Raw genomic sequence first — 22,135 nt, 5'->3', positions numbered from 1 at the left:
AAAATTGCTCTTTTCAAATTTCACAATAAAGATGGTTGCTTATGTGGAGTTGAATAATCTTGCCCTATCTGTCCGCATCCATGATGATATTAAGCTGTCTGTAACCAATATAAGAGGAAAGCCTTATATGTTTCTTGAAAAAGAAAAAAAATCTGTCCCAGCTGAAAGCCATAGACAGGACTAGATGCAAACTCATTTAAAGTGGTCACTGGGGACACTGTTGACAATTTTTTCCTCACAAAATTCAATTCAGGACAAACACTACATAATAATAAGTATTGAAATACTTTTTTTTCTCAGATGTATGGTTTAATGCACATGCAAGTGTAGTCAGTTATTGAATACTACATATATTTTCTGTTCATATTTTGGAAGTGCCATAGTACTGAAATTGTAACAAGTTCATCTTCTTGAACCATAGGAATGCAATTGCAGGTTTAAATACTCAGTTTAATGTTAAACATCACAAACCATCATAATGACAATTATTTTAACTGTAGAAAAAATCACCACAGGTATTACAACAAAAGTGTATTAAGGACACACAAGTTTGAAATCAAAACCTGATTACATATTTATATTTAATTACATTTAATAAAGTGTTTAATTACTACTTTGAATTAGTTTGCATTATGAGTCTGATAAATTCACATTGTATTAACTGGATATAATCACATCAGAAATCATTTAGTTTAGTGCTTTAAAAAGACACATATCAGGTTGGCTGTACAAAAACAAACTGAGTTAATGGAACATGATTCATTAATAAATTAAGTATAAATTAATGTAAGTATAAAAGTATAAATTAATAACAGAAAATTAAAATAAAAAATATTCTTGAAAAAGCCTTGTTTTTCAGTGTATACAGCAAAGAGGGGTCTGGCCATTTTTCTTTTAACAAATTTCTCAGCAATTCTCATAAGCTGGCCAATTATAAAAGAATTAGGAAATAAATCTGAAGATACATCATTAATGAATCTGAAGATAACTTAAAAAAAGTCTTTATTATTTTAAACAGGGAAAATGTTTTCTTAATCCCTTCATCATTAAACTTAATCTGAGGAAATCTCATTCATACAGTATGAACAAATATTGTAAATTTTATTAAAACATCAGTTGCATCAATAATAATAATAATAATAATAATAATAATAATAATAATAATAATAATAATAATAAAAGAAAGTCTGAGAAATATTAAAGTATCTTACTCTTCTGTGTAGGTCACCTGTACTATGGTGCATGAAAAAAACAAGAAGAAGGTGAAAGTCACTCTAGAAGGACCCATCCTGGAACAGAATCCACCACAATCATGCCAAGGAAGATGATTTTAGAGCACTTGTGGTAGTAATTGAACTTCAGGCCACCTTCACTCCAGTTTCTTTGTGGTGGTAAATGTGCTTTGTGTGGATAACTTCTGGCCTTGCACTGTATGTTCACTTCACAAAACATTCGATAACATGGATACAGATAGATTGATGTTACTTATATCAGACGTCACAGCATGGATTTATTTATAGCACAAAACGAGCCTTTTCTGTCATAAATGTGTGCATTCAATGTGTACAGTGTAAAAATAGTGTTCAGATGTTTATGATGATTATGTACTGTTTGCATTTGTGTAGCTCACTTTTCCTTTAATTTAGTGTAATGTTTGAACATATATATATATATATATATATATATATATATATATATATGTATATATATATTTAGATATTTCATTATCTTTACTAAACTGACCACTTTTTGTGCTGATTTTTTTTCTCTTTTCTTTAATCTTTAAACATCTTGACAGTGATGCTTTAAGTTAGATCTGGCATGTGGGGAGTGAGGAAAGCTGGAAAGTGGGTGAAGCAAAGGGAAGGCAAGTTATGATGAGTATGATTACGCTGTATCTTTATGGCCAATTAATATGAACATCAGAAACAATTTTGTGAGTATAATGAAAGGTTTCCATGAGATACTTCTTTGTAATAGTTCTCTGTATTGTAGTGTGTATTAGCGTCACACTCTATCTTAAGTCAGTGAGCAGAACACAAATATACTGAAACATTGAAGATATGAATGAGGTTCTTGTCAGAATGAAGGACATCAAGTTTTCCTTCTCCTCCTACTATTAGAACAAACAGTCCATAAGAATGAGAGAAAGAGAGAGAGAGAGAGAGAGAGAGAGAGAGAGAGAGAGAGACTACAAATTTTATAAATGCACTAATCTTTATATTTTATTTATATAAGGCTATTAAACCTTTTAAACTTTAAAATGTCTGGTTTGATTATCATTTAATATTGTTAATTATGAATATTAATTCCTAGAAAGCAAAATTATCTGACAATGGAATATAAAAGCTTGATATTAGTCAAATATTTATAAATAGATTTAATAAACTTGCATTTGTTTTATTGTAGTCTAAATATAACAAATATCATATGTATTTGATAAACTACATTTATCTTATAATATTTAATACATATTTTTCTTAATTTATTATTCGATTCTATTAATTATACTTGCAGGATTTTAAGATATTTGAACATAAACACTTTTTTTTCCACAGTTTTATTGCTTGACTGATTTCCATTTGCAAAAACAGCATGTAAGTAATGCACATTTTTTCTTTATATAATCTTGTAATTTAATTGATTTACTTAATATACTGTGGGGTTCCTTTCCAATTCAATGAAATATTTCATAATGATTCAAAATCATTTCATTATATAATTATTAGGATAACACTTTATTAATTTTTAGTATAAATCCACGTTTATACTTCATGAGACCATAATTTGACCTTTTTTCTCATATTTTAGTTTATCTTTATTTATAAAACAAAAGTATAAAACATTATAGATATGAAGATATGAAATTCTTCTCAGATTTAGGGTCATCATGCTCCTCTTTCTCCACTATTATGACTAAAGCGTTTGGCGCCATTTGAATCATTTTATTTATTTTCTTATATTTTTTATACTTGAGAACAAGATGAACTGAGCAAAAGGTCATAATTTATTCGAGCTACATTATTTTCACAACTACCACAAAATAAACCTTTTTTCATCTTATTCATGTTAAAATTCCATAATCAATACAGATCACTTACATGCCATTGGTCTACCCTGGGACATGGTGCTTTCTTTGACAAAATATAAATTAAAACAAGAACAAATAGAAATAGAAAGTTTTGAGGAACTGATTCAAGCTAATATATAAAAAATTATCAAGTGTAAATTTTAATGTTTACTAATTTTTAGATTTATGGCTCACCTTGAGTCAATTCTGATAATTTTGTCATTTCTGGTCACACTACAGGACAACCTTTTCATGGGTCTAAATCAAATTCAGGTTTTAGTTTTGCTCCAGACTGACCTCTGATGAAAGTTCAGGACATTTAGTTAATTTTAGTTTAGTTAATCATTTACAGTTATGTCACTGAACATAATGACAAGAATAGAAGGAAAATATATTTATTTATTTAATTATTATTTATATTTATTAATGACATTTATTCTAAAAAAACATATAGATAAATAAAGTATAGATTTTACTGGCACTAATGGATCCAATTAAAGATATGGGTTAATTTTCTATAACAGCAGATCTGACAGTAATCCAGCTGCAAATTACAGGTGTGGATGGTAAATGTATATGACATTAGTCAAACTTTGTGGGCTATCCTCAGAATCTTTGTGCCTGTTCTTCCCTCCACCCAATGTTAATGTATTTTTTATCTATTACTAGTTTTCCTCTAGTATTTCATTGTTATTTTGGTGTTCCTCTGATGGGTGTCAAAGACCTGGACCTTAATGGAGAAACCACCCCAGTCAGTGTAGTCTGGGACATGTGTTTTTTTTTTAGGGTTTTTGACCCTTTTGGGTTGGTGGCTTTTGTCATTTTCCTGTGCAGAGCTCTCCTGAGGGAATTTAAAGTGGACACAAATGTCTGGGGGACTTCACTAGCTGAGAAGAAATCCCAACATTGGAAAATCTGGAATTAGAATTTATACAGAGTCCGGAGCTTGAGATAGAACCAAAAGATCTGACCTCATCTCACTGCTTATATACAGTGCATTGGATCCCAGTCAAACTTTGCAATGATTCTAAAATACTATGATTGGCCTACAAAGTGGATCTATAACCAAATGGTCTATGTCACAGTACCTGGTCTTACTTATGATTTGCTAGTCCTACTTCGACAAAAAGGTGCAGGCTGTTTGTTGGCAATTGGAAACGCGAAAGCCTCACAGTCATGGAGAAAACTTCCAGTCATTCAGTGACTCTAGGCTGAGGGCACATACATTTATTCAAAACTTTGTAAATAGTTTTTATTTTAATAGTTTTTCTGTGAATAAATAAAGAAGCATATGTGGAGTGGTTTATGGCCATAAAGGTTTCACTGTCACGAGTTCAGTCAGGCAGAACTTACTGCTACTGGGGAAATTTTTAGCCCAAAAGGCATGACATTAAACTGGTATAATGGAGTGATGAAGGCAGTGTTTGGAGAAGATGGCTTTTATTTGACAGTTAATGACATTCGATGCAACATTAAATTATATTTTTGTTAGCTCACAACATTTGGCAAGTTTTCAAAGAGAGAGAAATGAAAAGAATAAAGTTTTACTGTACACAGGTGTGAAAGTTCTACTACGTTGTGGAGTTGATTACACAGGTTTTAGAATTAACATACAGTATCTCACAAAAGTGAGTACACCCCTGATATTTTTGTAAATATTTTATTATATCTTTTCATGTGACAACACTGAAGAAATGACCCTCTGCTCCAATGTACAGTAGTGAGTGTCCAGCCTGTATAACAGTGTAAATTTACTGTCCCCTCAAAATAACTCAACACACACCCATTAATGTCTAAACCGTTGGCAACAAAAGTGACAACACCCCTAAGTGGAAATGTCCAAATTGGGCCCAATTAGCCATTTACCCTCGCCTGAGTCATGTGACTCGTGACTCAGGTGTGTTAAATTTGGTGTTATCGCTCTCACACTCTCTCATACTGGTCACTGGAAGTTCAACATGGTACCTCATGGCAAAGATCTCTCTGAGGATCTGAAAAAAAGAATTGTTGCTCTACATAAAGATGGCCTAGGCTATAAGAAGATTGCTGAGACCCTGAAACTGAGCTGCAGCACGGTGGGAAAGACCATACAGCGGTTTTACAGGACAGGTTCCACTCAGAACAGGCCTCACCATGGTCCACCAAAGACCAAAGAAGTTGAGTGCACGTGCTCAGCGTCATATCCAGAGGTCGTCTTTGGGAAATAGATGTATGAGTGCTGCCAGCATTGCTGCAGAGGTTGAAGGGGTGGGGGGTCAGCCGGTCAGTGCTCAGACCATACGCCACACACTGCATCAAATCGGTCTGCATGGCTGTCGTCCCAGAAGGAAGCCTCTACTAAAGATGATGCACAAGAAAGCCCGCATACAGTTTACTGAAGACAAGCAGATTAAGGATTATTACTGGAACCATGTCCTGTGGTCCAATGAGACCAAGATAAACTTATTTGGTTCAGATGGTGTCAAGCGTGTGTGGGGGCAACCAGGTGAGGAGTACAAAGACACGTGTGTCTTGCCTACAGTCAAGCATGGTGGTGGGAGTGTCCTGGTCTGGGCCTGCATGAGTGCTGCCGGCACTGGGGAGCTACAGATCATTGAGGGAACCATGAATGCTAACATGTACTGTGACATACTGAAGCAGAGCATGATCCCCTCCCTACGGAGACTGAACCACAGGGCAGTATTCCAACATGATAACGACCCCAAACACACCTCCAAGACCACCACTGCCTTGCTAAAGAAGCTGAGGGTAAAGGTGATGGACTGGCCAAGCATGTCTCCAGACCTAAACCCTATTGAGCATCTGTGGGGCATCCTCAAATGGAAGGTGGGGGAGCGCAAGGTCTCTAACATCCACCAGCTCTGTGATGTCATCATGGAGGAGTGGAAGAGTACTCCAGTGGCAACCTGTGAAGCTCTGGTGAACTCCATGCCCAAGAGGGTTAAGGCAGTGCTGGAAAATAATGATGGCCACACAAAATATTGACTTTGGGCCCAATTTGGACATTTCCACTTAGGGGTGGAGTCACTTTTGTTGCCAACGGTTTAGACATTAATGGCTGTGTGTTGAGTTATTTTGAAGGGACAGCAAATTTACACTGTTATACAGGCTGGACACTCACTACTGTACACTGGAGCAGAGGGTCATTTCTTCAGTGTTGTCACATGAAAAGTTATAATAAAATATTTACAAAAATGTGAGGGGTGTACTCACTTTTGTGAGATACTGTATGTATAAAAAAGAATTACAAATGGATTTATATTGGAAATGCTATGTTCACAGTATACTGTTTGATTGGTAAAATAAAAAATACTTATGGTAATTTGTCAGTTCACCACAACAAATTATTATACTGATTTGGCTGATGTGGATATTTATCAACATTTATTTTCTAGGCACCTTATATAAACTTCATTGTGAAGTGACATTACATACTTATACATACAGAGAGAGAGAGAGAGAGAGAGAGAGAGAGAAGTGTCTTAAATAGTTTTGGAAAGTTTTAATAAGGAATGGTTTCCATATGTTGATAGCTGGAAGGTACCCAGAATTCCCATATAAAAAAACTCAAATTGGGGGGCACTTGCTGGGCTCTTGCAGAGATCACATTCAAATTCTCAGTGAACTTGACATGGGGAGATGTACTCAGTTGCAGCTCTCTCACCTTTAGAAGAAGAAGAAAAAAACAAAAATCAGGCTTTTACTCTTGTGTGAAATAAGACACAGGTACACTGTGAATGCTGTGTGTGTAATTGCGGTGGACAATTGCTGTGGACAGCTAAATGTAGAGCTGTAAAAGTACAGAGTGATGTATACCGGTCTCGTAGTAGTCATAAACCTCCACAACAGATGGTTTCAGGTTCTCCACTGGAAGGTCCTGTATGATCGCCAGGGTGTAGACCATCTCCTCTCCATAAGTCAGCTAAATCAGACAGAGACATTGGACAAAATCAGTTCTATTCACCATGTACAAATAAACATGTATAGCAATAACACTCTTATGATGTAAGAAAGAAAGGGAACTTATAATGTGGATTCTGCAATATCTAAAAACGTCAGATGTGTCATTCTTTAGTAAGAGAAAACCTGCAGAGATTCTTGTCATCTCTCTGAGCTAAACCTTAAAGGTTCTGTCTAGTTAGGGTGTTTCCCTATCAGTGTAGAATATTTTCCTTTTACAGATGCTTTAAACAATTTAATTAAATTACCCCCAAGTTAACAATAAACTAAATATACAGCTCTGGAAAACAATAAGAGACCACTGCAAAAATGTTTTTTTTCTTCCAGGTTCATGTATTGGTGAGATGAAGAGTTTTGTTTTATTTTTTGTGAACTGCTGACAATATTTCTCCTAAATTCAAAATATAACTATTGTTATTTAGAGTGTATATTTAAAGGAAATGACATCACCTCAAAATAACCCAAGATCATGCAGTATTTCAGAGCTTTAATAACTCAAATAAAACAAAATGCTAATCATTTGTAAACAGATTGTGTTAATGCTTTGGTTAAATAACATTAAGAGATCAGTATTTGGTGGAATAACCCGATCTGCATGGGTTTTAGCTCCATGATCTCCACCAGTTTCTCACATTGCTGTTGGGGAACTTTATACCACTCTCACTGCAAAAAAGCAAACAGCTCAGCTTTACTTCATGGTTTGTGATCATCCATCTTCCTCTTATGACATTCCAGAGGTTTTCAGTAGGGTTCACATCTGGAGATTGGGCAGTGGACTCTTATTTTATTTTATTTTTAAACTCATCAATTTATGTTCATTAGAAAAATGCAATGCAGCACCAATAAACATTTTAAATGACCTGAACATGAGGGTTGATGGTCCTGTGTGTGTGTGTGTGTGTGTGTGTGTGTGTGTGTGTGTTTGTGTGTGTGTGTGTGTGTTTGTGTGTGTGTGTGTGTGTGTGTGTGTTTGTGTGTGTGTGTGTGTGTGTGTTTGTGTGTTTGTGTGTGTGTGTGTGTGTGTGTTTGTGTGTGTGTGTGTGTGTTTGTGTGTGTGTGTGTGTGTGTGTGTGTGTTTGTGTGTGTTTGTGTGTGTGTGTGTGTGTTTGTGTGTGTGTGTGTGTTTGTGTGTGTGTGTTTGTGTGTGTGTGTTTGTGTGTGTGTGTGTGTGTGTGTGTTTGTGTGTGTGTGTTTGTGTGTGTGTGTGTGTGTGTTTGTGTGTGTGTGTGTGTGTGTGTTTGTGTGTGTGTGTGTGTTTGTGTGTGTGTGTGTGTGTGTTTGTGTGTGTGTGTTTGTGTGTGTGTGTTTGTGTGTGTTTGTGTGTGTGTGTGTGTGTGTGTTTGTGTGTGTTTGTGTGTTTGTGTGTGTGTGTGTGTGTGTTTGTGTGTGTGTGTGTGTGTGTGTGTGTGTGTGTGTTTGTGTGTGTTTGTGTGTTTGTGTGTGTGTGTGTGTGTCTTACTCCAGTCAGATAGATGATTGTGTTGCACTCAGTTTGTTCCACATGTTTCACTGCTCCATCAGTAGACTGGAATAAAGATAATCAGAGTAAATATCAATATGACAAATAAGTGGTCAATCTTCTGATATCTGTTTCATTGACACATGCTGTTTAGAATAATTATATTATTGTAATTGTAAATATTTAGGTAAGTGTTCATGCTTTACACTTTTAGTTAAAGGTTTGTGTTACATTTGCATTGCTGTTCACAAGCTGCACCGACGTCTCGTCCACCCTGAATCCAGAAAGAGGCTTGACGTTGATGACCACCATGTTGGTCTCAGAACGCTGGCCATTATACCTGAAATTAAAAGATCAATAATCACTCACATTCTCTTCATTTGTTCTAAAGTACCTGAATAAACTTTTACGTATACAATCACCTCAGATTTCTGAAAGTAACTTATTGAAGTTACATTTAAAAAAAAACTAAATTACCTTATGATAAATACTCTTTTTAAACGTAATATTTTATAAATAATATATAAATAATAAGACTTCTGATCGGAGAGTTCGTATCCCAAAAATCATTAAGATGCCACTGTATGTCGCTTTGGATAAAGCCATCTGCCAAATGCCGTAAATGTAGAACTCTGTCTTCCTTTTTTTGTCCTAAAAAATATGCACTCTTACATTCAACTATATTCTGGCTTTGAGAAAATAACTTTAATAGACATTATACCCAATAACACATTAATGAAGATTATTCTTGATTCATTCTTGTACATTATGGAGTTATAGTTCAACTCACAGGACACTAATGATCACATCCAGAGATGGATTTGGGATCCTGCAGTTTCCAAACGCTGAGGCCGAGATGGTGAATGAAGAGTCATCAGAAGGAGGAGGGATGTTGTAGTGCAGATTAAACTAGAAGAATAAAACACACTACACACTATCAGCATAACTCATCCACCCAAACTGATCTGCAGAGAAGCGGCTTAAATAATAAAGGAGCTGAGGTGAGTGAGTAGTGTGGGAAATGGTGATGTACCAACCTGCACATACACACATCCTTTTCCTTCTGCTGTGACATCATAGTCTCCAGGAACCTCCTGTAGCTGAGTCTCCTGATACAGCAGCCTGTTCCTCTGAGTGATGGTGAAGGTGTTAATCAGCTCTGATGGTGATGTTATAGTAACAGTGACAGTTTCTGCTGGACTGTAGGTGGCGAGACTGTATTTTGCCAAAGCCTGGAGAGCCACAACAGTGTCCTAGATGATGGAAAAGAGTATAAAAAGAGAAGATGTAACCCTTTAAAGTACATTATCCACACTCATAGACCATTACTTGAAATATTTCGAAAAATCTGTTAATGATGCAGTATGTAAAAAGTACAACCTAGACTTTGGGACATACTTGTAGTTTAGTTGCTAGATTAAATGATAAAGATTTTAAGTCCTCTTATTTATTTTACAGTCCAATGCAGTCAGTGTGTAAATGTCTCCTACACTGATATTGTTTTAACAGATATATTTTTCTTTTAGAAGGTAAAGTTTGGAAAGTTGTGAACTCTTTCAAAAAGTGCAAGGTTGCTTTTTGTACCTGTGTAGACACGAAGCCCCCGAAGGAGTTTTGTTGTTGAGAAAGCCATTGGACGATGCTGGAGCTGTAACTCAGATCAAACCCGGGCAGCTCGGGTCCAGACATCAGAGACAGAAGCACATATGAGGTTATCTCCACCTCCAAAGAGTCCGTCACTGACCCATCACTTACTCTGCTCCAGTGTCTTCCACCACCTGAGGGAGATATGAGACACAGATTTCAAATAATGACTTGCATTTCTCCAATCAGCACCAAAAATTTAACATTATACACTAACAGTTCAAACAAACATCTCTGACATTCTCAAATAGCAATATTTGAGCATTACAAAAAAAAAACATTACTGCTGAATTCCAACAAACAAAAATCCACAACCAACAAACTACAAACAAGAACAAGACTCTCAGTTAAACACCAACACAGAATCTTTTTTAACAATTACTCATTCAAAACTAACATTCTTCAAAAAGTTGTCATCAGCACAGTGCATATTTTCCATTTAGACACCAACATTCACCATTCAAACACCAAAATTCTCCAATACCAGCATTCTGTAAACTAATCTCCCATGAAGAATCCCTACAGCCCACAATCTCCAGCCTCCAACACCAATATTCCATATATTCTCCATCAGTATTCAGCTCCTTGTGCAACAAATATTTTCTCTAATTAAACCACAACATCTTTAAATAAAAATCACATGCTGACTTACATAAAACTGGCATAAGCTTGTACTACAGAATGGAGACTGTTGTGAGAATCATACCTGAGATTATGGCATTTGCATCCAGCTCTGAGATGAGTGTGTTCCTCATCCCCTGATCTCCAGCTAGGGTGAAGGTATAGAAGAGGAGAGCCTTGGCGTAGTTAGAGTTCATGTGAGTGTACCCATTCCTCAGGCATGTAAGACTGTTGTCCACCACAGGATCCTGCCATACACAGATTAACAAATGTATATATACTGTGAAAACTTACTAAGATTTTTCATCATTGGGACTTGCGGTTATGGCGTGCTGCTAGGAGGTTGTGCGTATTGGGCTCGCATTTAAATTTCGGAAAGAATCCTTTTAAAATCGACTGTAATCGTTATTTTTTTGCTCTAAGACGCTGGGAAATTTTAACGAGAGGCTATGCCACCCAAAACCCCGAAACCTGGACAGCAATTACTGAAAGTAACGACACATTCTAATTCGGCTAATAACAGGGCTAACACCGTCACCATTGTTAAAACTGTTAAAGCTACAGATAAACAACATAAGCTCGCCATGAATGCGCCAACAAACAGCGAAATATTTATGGCCATTCTGTCATTTAAGGAGGATTTTGATGGAGTGATGGAGAGAGCCCTGTAGACCCAATCGATAAATAATGCTTTTACAAATTACTATGAAGATCTTTACAAATCTGGATATCCTGATAATGAAGTTGTTGTTGATCTTTCGGCTGCTCCCTACGTGCATGAGGGGTCACCACAGCGGACCAACTGGTCCGCACAACAACTTGGCACAGGTTTTATGCCGGATGCCCTTCCTGACACAACCCTCCCATTTTATCCAGGCTTGGGACCAGCATTGCATCCAGTGGCTGGGGTGGGGGCACTGGCTGGGACTCGAACCCGGGCCTTCCACATGGTAGATGAGAAGCCTACCACTGAGCCACCAGCACCCTATATATCCTGATAATGAAGAAACACAAAATACTTTTTGAAATCAACTTGAATTTCCATTATTAGCTGAGGACACTAAAATTCATCTTGACAGCAACCTGACTATTGAAGAACTTAAAGAAGCACTTAATCATATGGATACTGGCAAGGATCCTGGGCCAGATGGCTTACCTGTAGAATTTTATAAGACATTTTCAGATAAATTATTGCCCCATATGCTTGAAATGTTTAATGAGTCCTACGAAGAAAAAGTCCTTCCGCAGTCCTTGAGATCAGCAATAATTACCCTTTTGATAAAACCAGGTAAATCTCCAATGGAAATGGCCTCCTATCGCCCCATATCCCTAATGTCATGTGACACTAAAATACCATGTAAGGCTTTGGCAAGGAGGATTGAATTACACAATGATTGCTAATGATCAGAATGGATTTGTGCTTGGTAGACAAGCACACCATAATACTCGTAGATTATTAAACATATTGTATTCAAAACAAAATGCCAGTGACCATGCAATCCTGTCATTAGATGCTGAAAAGGCTTTTGATAGAATAGAATGGAGGTACCTTTTTGAAACTCTTAAAAGATTTGGTCTTGGAGAGAGATATCTCAAATGGACCCAGTTATTATATACGGATCCAATAGCCAAAATTTCAACAAACAATTAAATTTCAAAATCTATCAGTCTTTGTAGATCTACATGGCAGGGATGTCCATTGTCCCCTTTATTATTTCTTTTCGCTATTGAACCCCTAGCTATGGCTATTTGTCAGTCCTCTGAGATTTCAGGTATCAGGATAGGGGACATTGAACATCGTCTATATCTTTTTGCAGATGATATTGTAAATATATAAATATATATATATATATATATATATATATATATATATATATATATATATATATATATATATAAAACTGACATTTTAGTAGAGGCCTGGGAAGAGACCTGCCTCCTAGCCCAAACTCAAACTATTAATACTAGATTTAGGTTGTTACAATATAAATGGTTACTCAGAACATATATAACTCCAGTAAAACTCAATAAGTTTAACCCCAATATTCCTGATAATTGTGTTAAATGTAATAGTGAAATAGGTACACTGTTTCACAATATGTGGAAATGTGAGAAAATTAAGAAATTTCGGAAGGAAATCTTGTACCTAACTTCTAGTATCATAGAAAGTGATGTTCCTGTAGGTGCTAAATTGTGTATTCTGCATGTGTTTCCTGAAAATCTTTTGTTGAATGGAAAGAAGAAAAGGCTTATTAATTTGTTATTAAGTTGTTGCAAGTCAAGTATGTTATTGCCACAATATGGAAAGATATTCAAGGACCTACTTCAGGTCAATGGATCAGGGAAATGTCTCATAACCTGGCTTTGGAAAAACTTACTTATCTTGCAAAAGGGAAAATTCTACGAGACTTCAACGAGATCTGGACACCCTTTGTACAATTTATGACGTTTATATAAAAACTGAATCATTTCTGTCAGGAGTTTATTTTTGTTGCCGAGAGTAGGATGTTGTTGGGTATGTGTGTAGGGGTGGGGGTGGTTCAGGGGATGGGAGTTTTATTGTGTTTTTCATAATTATAATGTAAAAATCAATAAAAAAATTTGTGGGAAAAAGATTTTTCCATCACTGTAATATCAAAGAATCATTCAGTTTCTTTGAGTGTTGTGTATGTGTTTTCCTCACAGTAACTGTATAATTAAGTTCGAGCATTGCAGCCGTGATGTAAGCTGAGAGGGTCACTTCATCATTTACTCCTCCCTGAGAGAGAGAGAGAGAGAGAGAGAGAGAGAGAGAGAGAAATAAAAGAAATTATTATTATACATATTATACATACAAGATTACACTGTAATGCTGCACAACTCAAAGTAACTTCTCTAACAAATATCAAATAAAAAAACAGAGAATGTGGTGTTCATTAATACATAAACACCGTAGTTTCTGGTACATTGCTGTGTTATTAGAATTATAAAACAGACAGGGGTGTGCTGTTATAGGAAAATAATCAGCACATAAAAAGTATGTAGCAAGAACTCATCAATAATTTTATCACACCACTAGTGATTGTTCTAACAGCACATACTGGACTCAGGCTGGTGTCCTGACCTTCATATCAGTGTGGAAAAGTTGTCCCACTGAAGCAAAGCATCCATTGTCCTGCTGCTGTTGACCGAGCCAGGCCTTCGCCTGATCCACAAACACCTGATCTACAAAGATGTATCTCATCGCATTTCCAAAAGACTTCATTACAAATGCTGTCAGCCTGAGAACACAAACGCAACAATTCTAGATAACAAAACAGGTTTTTAAAAAAAATTGGAATGTAAAATATATAGCAGGACTATATTAAATAATGAAAAACTTATGATTACTTCATGTTAATTTCATTCATGACTGAAATATGCACGTGTATACAACATTCATAAGGACTCGCTGGATGCGGGAGAGTTAGAATCCATGTGCGGATCTTTATTTAAATCAACAGGCAGAATCATAAACGGTAAAGCAGGCAAAGGATCAATAACCGGAAAAGCAATAACTAGGCGAACAAAACCAAAACAGAAACCGGGAATTATAGAAACAGAAAACAGGCAAGGATCATACACAATAAACAGTCAGATGGCTAGTAACAGCAAGGCTTGGCATGAGACTCAGGGAAACGATGCTTGGGCCAGAGGGAGCATGCTGCTTAAAAGCCCTATTAAGGTGAGGGCTCCTCTGGCAGTCTGGACCTGTAGACACCGTGACAACATTAAGGAAACAACTAAATAGTGACAATAAGCTGTTATCATGTTAGTGGGTCTACGTGATAAACAATGCATGGCCTGGGACTGGAACAGGGCCTGAAGCATGGTTAAGGGTTTGGGGAATGGGGATGGACTAGGAATAGAACAGGGCTGGGGCATGACCTGGGAATGGAACAGTGCCTGGGGCATGGGTAAGGGCCTGGGAAATGGGCATGGCCTGGGAATGGAACAGAGGCAGGGGCCTTGCCCATGGCCCGGGGAAGGGGCATGGCCTGGTATTGGAACAGGGCTGTGGCATTGATAAGAGCTTGTGGAATACGCATGGTCTGGAAATGGAATAGGGCTGGGACATGGGTAAGGGCCTGGGGCAAGGGTAAGGGCCTGGTGAATTGGCATAGCCTGGGAATGGACCAGGGCCTGGGGCATGGGGAAGGGCCTGGAGAATGGGCATGGCCCAGGAATGGAACAGAGCCTGTGACATGTGTAAGGGCATGTGAAATAAAAATGGCCTGGGACTGGAACAGGGCCTGAAGAATGAGCATGGCCTCAGAATGGAACAGGGCTTGGGGAATGGGCATGGCCCAGGAATGGAACAGAGTCTGTGACATGTGTAAGAATGGGCATGGCCTGGGGCATTGGTAAAGGTCTTGGGCATGGCCTGAGACTGGAATAGGGTAGGGGCATAGGGAATGGGCATGGCCTTGGAATGGAACAGGGCTGGGGCATGGGTAAGGGCCTGGGAAATGGGTCAGGGCCTTGGTCATAGGCATAGCCTGGGAATGGATCATGGGGCCTAGGGCATGGCTTGTCACTGAAACAGGACCTGGAAGTACACCAGGCAGAACTTAGGCAGGGAGCATCATGCTCAGCATGCAGCTTGGCTTGGGTGGAAAGAGGGAAGGACAATAGGGAGCCATGAAGAGATTTGTGACATATTTAAATAACTCACAGAGTTACAATTATATAATTATATACAATTATATATTGTAAATTAAATATAATATTTATTTGAGGTGTTTAATTTTTTTATTTTACTTGTTTTCACCAAATCTCACCATGTGCTGCCTGATGCATCACTCATCCCAAAAGCACTGTAAGATCCATCAATGTGAATGTAGGTCAGCTCTCTCTGATATCCTGTGCAGGAGATGTGGCAATAATGTTTTTACACAAACAAGGATTTTGCATGTGTATGTTTATAAATTCCCTGTTCTTTAGTTTTGTGCATTTGCTGTAATCTTAAAATACAGGGAGGTTTTATAAAGAATTCTCACCGGTTATGAGGTAGGTCTGAGCTGTGTTCAAGATCTGAGGTGTAAGCTGGCTGGTGCTCTCCAGGTACTGCAGGATGAAGATGTTAGGGGTGAAGCGTAGCATGTTCTGCTCTCCACAGCCGTACGGCATCGCCAGGAGACTCGCCAGGTTCTGTAGAGCTCGACCCATCAGATCTCCTGCAGAAAGAAATAGTTAGCATATCGTTATCTTTTTATAAATATTTTTTTATTCTGACAAGAGGATGTTCCAAAGGCTGTTTCTGTGCATTTACCTTATAAACATGGTATGATAATAGTGTGCATGTCATGCACACTTAGGAAAAAAGCTTAGGCATTCTTTGTTTTGTTTCTTTGGAGAAACCAGTCAAGTTCATCATTGCATTTCAAGATTCAAGATTCAAGATTCAAGAAGCTGTATTGTCATTTCAACCACATATATCTGACGCAGTACATAGTGAAATGAAACACCGTTTCTCCAGGACCTGGTGCTACAGAAACATACAACATAAAGATCAAAATACGAAAAAAAACAACACAGAGCTAGGACCACAAAGTGCAAAGTGTGCAACTAGGTGCAAACAGTGCAAAGACAATACAGTGCAAAAACAGTAGGAAAGAAAAAGTACATAAAGAAAAAGACAACACAAGACACTTAGCGCCGAAAGGAAAAAAAAAAAAAGAACGTGTAGTGAAATGTAAAAAAATAAAAATAAAAATGAAATGATGTACAGAGTAGCAGCAGCTGAGGTAGTGCAAATAGAAATAGAAACAATATAACAATATAGGTTATGTGTGTGTGTCCACACAGGTGAAAGAGTGTGTGTGTGTGTGTGTGTGAGGGACAGAGAGAGTTTTTTGTGTAATTCAGATTTGGATTAGAAATTCATGATTAGAATAAAAGCAAAAAATAATTACTGATAATTATACAATAATCTATAAAATATGATCTTCAGACACTATCTGCCTCATTTATAAAACAGTTTTGATGATGAATATTTCCCAGAATAATATAAACTGCTGAAATAGAAGCAACTCTTTGACTCACCCAGCACAGAGACTGAGGCTATGGCTGAACCTTCCACGAAAAGCTCAGGCAGGGTTAGTGACACTGTCTTCTCAACTACATCTTCTAAAGGAGACAGAGAACCGAGGAAAACACTTAGTTTAAAGTGAATAGAAACACTGCTTGCAATGATTCAGTTTTTTTTTTAGCAGTGAATCACTTGGACTGACACAAGGTTGGAGGTAGGAGTCCTTGATCTGGGAAGGGACATTCAGTTCCTACCCAAATCCAACAGAACCAAGATTAAAAGAGAAAGGTGAAAGAATAAGGTGTGTGTCTGACCTGAAGGGCAGAGAAGCTCATTGTAGCTTTTATACTGTCTGATTCCTTCAGCCTGAAAATGGCAGCAGAATGTAAATTAAAAAAAAAAAAACAATAACAGTATCAGTATTTTTACACTGTAAAATGCTTTTCATATCCAGAGCTGAGTGTAAATTAAAGTTCTAACTTTTAGATTGTGTCTTGTTTTTACATCTAAAGTGCCAAACTTTTCTAAATAAAAGCGATGGGGTTTTAATAACATCTACTTCTGCACTTTTAACCTATTTTCAATGATATTTTGTTGCATTTGTGGAAATCACAACCCACCATTATCAACGTTTATTATTGTTAGTTATATGAGTTGTTATTGTTATCAATTTCTTTATCTAAACTAAAATAATTAAATCTATGTCGACATGATTTTAATGTTGCCTGTAAATGTTTACTGGCTGCAAAATTCATCCAAGTTATTATTATAAGTAATGATGTAATCACCAGCACTGTCAGTGTTTTAATGACTGAATCGATTCGTCCTTTCTCAGGTACAGTAACTACATTCTTCCCACACAGAGTCGACGACTGCACGGCCTCCGCTGTCACATTAAAGCTCACCTCACCTATAACACACACACACACACACACACACACACACACACACACGCACACACACACACGCACACACACACACACACACGCACACACAAGCTTGCTTATAAAGACATATAATCAAATAACTGAATATAAATATAAAATAACTAAAGTGACCTTTACATAAAAATATGTAGATTTTTCCCAGTACACTTTAACCCACATTTTATGTATATTTATAAATACAGTGTGTGTGTGTGTGTGTGTGTGTGTGTGTGTGTGTACAAATACATAATGGCCAAAAACAGCTGACTGTCATACCTTTTTGAACATCCCATTCTATAACCAAGGCCAAAAATATGGCAATAATATTGGGCAATAATATGCTTCCCCTTTTCTTTACAGCTTACTCTGTTCTGGGATGGTTTCTGCTGGATTTTAAAACATGGCTGCGGGTTTTATTCAAGTGATGGGAAAAGTTAATGCTACAGCATTCAATGATATTCTAGACCTGTGGTATCCAGTCTTATCCAGAACGGTGAAGATGTAAGGTTTCAGTCCAGTGAAGCTGGGGTTCCATCTGTGTAATCAGGTGATCTTAATCTTTCAATACACTCAGACGCTTGTTTGGAATGAAAACCTACATCTCCATTTTAGTCAATTGTTAAAATAAAACCTAATATTTAAAATAAATCCAAACTAAATTAAATACATGTAGATTTGTTCAGGCTTATCTGTTATAGAAGACTAAAGGATTGTAGTTCTTCTTACAAAAATGTAAAATGTCTGTATTTCAATGGGCTTTTTTTTTTAAACACAGAGGAGAGAGCTAAGTACTATTTTAACCATCATTGCATTTTCAGTGAGTGTTTTAAACTTTGACATACCTAGAACCAGTGGTGTGATGGTCCAGGACACGGTCCAGCTCTCATCAGCACACAGACATGTTGTGTAACTGCAGTCTTTACACTCTTGTGCTGAGAACTGTTGTGAGTCGGCCAACGTCACCTCCACCTTTAACACACAGAGTTTTCATTTCATCAGCTATTTGAAAACTAATCCAACTTTTTTCTTATTTGATCCTTATGATTCTTATAAGATTAGAGTAACTAATCCATGATTAAAAGTCACCACAAGTCAGGCTTTAGATTGATTTTTATATTCATGAAGGCATCACAATCATTTACATTGCAAAATTTAACATGATGTTACATTATTTTCTGTGTCCCAGTCAGGAATAATGATAGTATTTAGTGATTGCCCACTGGATCAGATAGTGATCTCTAAATGGTCATTAGGAACAATGTTGATCACGTTTCATACACATTGTAATACTTCTGACAAATTTAATACATTTGTCAAATGTATTAAATTGGCAAAGTTGTGTTTGCAGAAACCTCTAAGGAAGTTTAAACATCTGAATGTCATTTTCTCTTAATGCTGTGATGCAATAGTACACACACTATATATTAGGAAATTAATATTTCTTCTGAGAAAAATTCATTAGACCAAACACTTCAGCTCACCATCATGCAGCTTTGGAGGTAGTTGAAGACGGTGGCTTTGAGTGTGAACACTTCTCCTCGGATGACGGAGCTGGGCATGGTGAGACTCACAAAGAAAGGCTGGAAGGCAATAAGCTCGGTTTTCGGGGCGACTCCGAACCCGACAGGTGATGTACAAAATGCGCCAGGCTGCCATGTAGTGATGGAGTCTGGGACGGTTTTATTAAGGGTTGTCACTCCAGACTGACTGTAGAGGGGGAAAAAACAATGACTTAGTAACACAGAGTTACTAAGACTCTAAGTACTAAGTAATAAACCACATGCACACCTGACTGGAACGAGATCCCAAATCCACGTCTCTGGGAAAAATTTGCGGATTGTAATAACTGTCTGGTTTGAACTCGAGTCAGCTGAAGTAGTTTCTTTTCCAAGGACATCTGGTGTATCCTTGGCTACAGCTTCTGCATTTGGGGTTGAATTTGGATATATAGTCAGATTATAAATATTTGGTTACTGACAACATTGTTATTTAGCTGTCTATGACACTACAGTGGAATTGAAATATCTTGAGGGTATCTACATCCAAAACGGATGAACAATGTTAAAACCAAATTCTTATTTTGTAGTCTGTCTGCTCTGCTGTTCCATGGTCAGATCTGATGTAGGCCTTCATTATTTCACTTACATAAGCATGATTTAGTAAGTTTGTTAAATTACTTTTGCTCCCTTAAAAAAGAATATGGGGGGGGGGGCATCTATAATACATAAAATGCAATTCCTACACCTTTTAACCATAAATGTACATTTTCTGTAAATTCCCACCTGACATTAATTAAGGGTTTCCTTATATATGGTAATTTATAAATTAATAAAAAATAAAAGTGATTACAAAAAATGTAGCTGTAGAAATCAACTTACCAGTGACGTGCCACAAACTGTTCGAACAATCTGAAGGTCTCTGTACATCTGCATTTGTGAGGACTTTAATACCAATACCCTGAGTGGAAAATAGGAACCAAATCATTTTTGTGTATGAAAAAAAAAATTCCCATCTTCCCATTTTTTAAGCCATGTTTTTGTTTGATCACAATATTATGACACTTTGCAAAGTTATCATTAGACTAAGATTATGTAGAGAGTAAATATTACAAGACACTGATTATGAGCTGTTACTATATAAACGATAATATATTAGAATGTGTGCATTAATGAAAACCTGAGATTTTCAGTTGCAATACAGTCAGATTGTTAAAATGAATTAACCACATCTAACCAATCAGAACAGAGAAAACAGAATGTGATGTACTGTATAGCTGATCCAACACAAAAGTGTATTTTATTAGAAGAATGATGTCTTACTTTGAAGGTGTTGTACACATCCACTTTTCCAGAATTCAGAAAATAACCAACTGATTTTGATGTTTCTGCTGCAAATGGAATGTTCCAGATGGGTGGGTTCTCCCAGCATGGGTTTGAGTCCTCTTCATAGATGCTGTGTGGATATCCTGATAATGTTTGTACAGGCAGCATGTTGAACACCTGAAATAATGGGGTGTGACATTCTTCATAAGATCTGGCACTGTGATCTCTTTGATTCCTAACATTTTAAAATACATGATATATGTGTATACACACATACAAATAAAGTCAAACATGCAAACATTGGGCTATTTCTTTACAATAATAATAGATTTTGACTGACTAATTTTCTGTCTTTAACAGAACAGCAATTCTTGTCATACAATCAGATTTACTAAATGACTAGTAAATGCTTTTGTAAGTATTAAATCTGTTATTCACTGATTGTGGCATCAGAATCCACCAATAATTTAGGGTATAAAGAGTTTAATTAAGATATTATGCAGTACTTAAATAGAATAGATCCTGTGATAATCCTGTGTATTCCTGAATACACCTGACTCAAAATGAGCTGTAGGAATGAACCCAGTGGACATTCTGTCAGTGTGAACGTACAGATTGGATGTTGAGCTCCTTCTCTGGTTGCAGCAGCAGCAGACTCTGATCTATGGCCTTCACTGAACACAGGGAACCTGGAGCAGCTTTCAGCATCAGTGACGCCTCGTCACCAGGAAGCTCCTTAGAAGGTGAAAACTTTAGAGACACCTGAAAAAAAAAAGATTATTTTTTCCCTGATTGAACAGGCATGGTGCAAGATGATGAAGACAAAATTCATTTGGCTCAAATTGTAAAAGCGAGGCTTATGTGGCATGCTTAGTGGTTAAGTTGTCGGACTACTGTTCAAGATCAACTCCCGGGACAACCAAGTGTCCACTGCTAGGCCCTTGAGCAAGGTTTTCCACCACCAATTGCTTAGTTGTAGAAAATAAGATAAAATGTAAGGGTGTCTGCCAAATGCAGTAAGCACAATGTAAATGGAGTATGAGGCATCATTTTTGCATATGGATTAGCCATCACAGAGTCCAGAGACCTTTACCCCATTGAGAATGTGCTGAAGAAGACGTTACGCAGTGGTCCGGCTCTCCATCATCAAGAAATAAATGTTGTGAAATTGCATAAGCTTATCAAAATGATGCCACCGAGAATGCAAATATGTGTTGTAATCTACGCAAAAGGTGATTCAATGAAATATTAGAGTGTGTTGAATTCTGTTTGGCCAGGTTGTGTATGGAGGTAAAGACATCTGAGTGTTTGTTTCTAACCTTATTTGCGAAACATGGCTTAACAGGGTAGTTCAAGCTGTCTGCTACGGCCTCGCCACTGGGAAGGACTGTGTACAAGACCACCTGAGCGACTGGGGACAACTTTATCATGTTCTGCAGAGTCAGAACCAGGTTGCCCTTGTGCACTGAAAAAAAACCACACTGTAATTGTGTCGGTCACCAACACAGCACCATTTAGGGGTTTCATGTAACTGAGACAAGTTTAAAGTTGTTTTAAACAAGTATAAAACACTCTGAAACTGAT

The 22,135-nt window shown here is 37.1% G+C and overlaps 1 protein-coding gene across 1 annotated transcript in view; it reads right to left on the bottom strand.

Annotated features, from left to right (window-relative positions):
* Positions 1–6,623: 6,623 nt before the first annotated feature.
* The window catches only part of LOC131352872 (alpha-2-macroglobulin-like protein 1), a 30,712-nt gene continuing 15,200 nt past the window's right edge, over positions 6,624–22,135 (bottom strand). Inside the window, exons 17-38 of the mRNA XM_058389390.1 lie at positions 21,871–22,016; positions 21,164–21,313; positions 20,549–20,728; positions 20,108–20,186; positions 19,518–19,650; positions 19,211–19,436; positions 18,572–18,698; positions 17,592–17,713; positions 17,118–17,169; positions 16,818–16,901; positions 15,773–15,949; positions 15,554–15,635; positions 13,858–14,014; positions 13,438–13,512; positions 10,840–11,002; positions 10,074–10,267; positions 9,527–9,742; positions 9,280–9,398; positions 8,721–8,829; positions 8,490–8,555; positions 6,887–6,992; positions 6,624–6,734 (exon numbers count right to left, since the gene is read on the bottom strand). Of these exons, the coding sequence (XP_058245373.1) occupies positions 6,688–6,734; positions 6,887–6,992; positions 8,490–8,555; positions 8,721–8,829; positions 9,280–9,398; positions 9,527–9,742; positions 10,074–10,267; positions 10,840–11,002; positions 13,438–13,512; positions 13,858–14,014; positions 15,554–15,635; positions 15,773–15,949; positions 16,818–16,901; positions 17,118–17,169; positions 17,592–17,713; positions 18,572–18,698; positions 19,211–19,436; positions 19,518–19,650; positions 20,108–20,186; positions 20,549–20,728; positions 21,164–21,313; positions 21,871–22,016 (2,810 nt within the window). The 3' untranslated portion in view covers positions 6,624–6,687. The remainder of the gene's footprint in view (positions 6,735–6,886; positions 6,993–8,489; positions 8,556–8,720; positions 8,830–9,279; positions 9,399–9,526; positions 9,743–10,073; positions 10,268–10,839; positions 11,003–13,437; positions 13,513–13,857; positions 14,015–15,553; positions 15,636–15,772; positions 15,950–16,817; positions 16,902–17,117; positions 17,170–17,591; positions 17,714–18,571; positions 18,699–19,210; positions 19,437–19,517; positions 19,651–20,107; positions 20,187–20,548; positions 20,729–21,163; positions 21,314–21,870; positions 22,017–22,135) is intronic.

This window comes from Hemibagrus wyckioides, linkage group LG05 (genome assembly GCF_019097595.1).
Source record: "Hemibagrus wyckioides isolate EC202008001 linkage group LG05, SWU_Hwy_1.0, whole genome shotgun sequence".
Taxonomy (NCBI): Eukaryota; Metazoa; Chordata; class Actinopteri; order Siluriformes; family Bagridae; genus Hemibagrus; species Hemibagrus wyckioides.
This window is presented reverse-complemented; position numbering and strand designations above follow the sequence as displayed.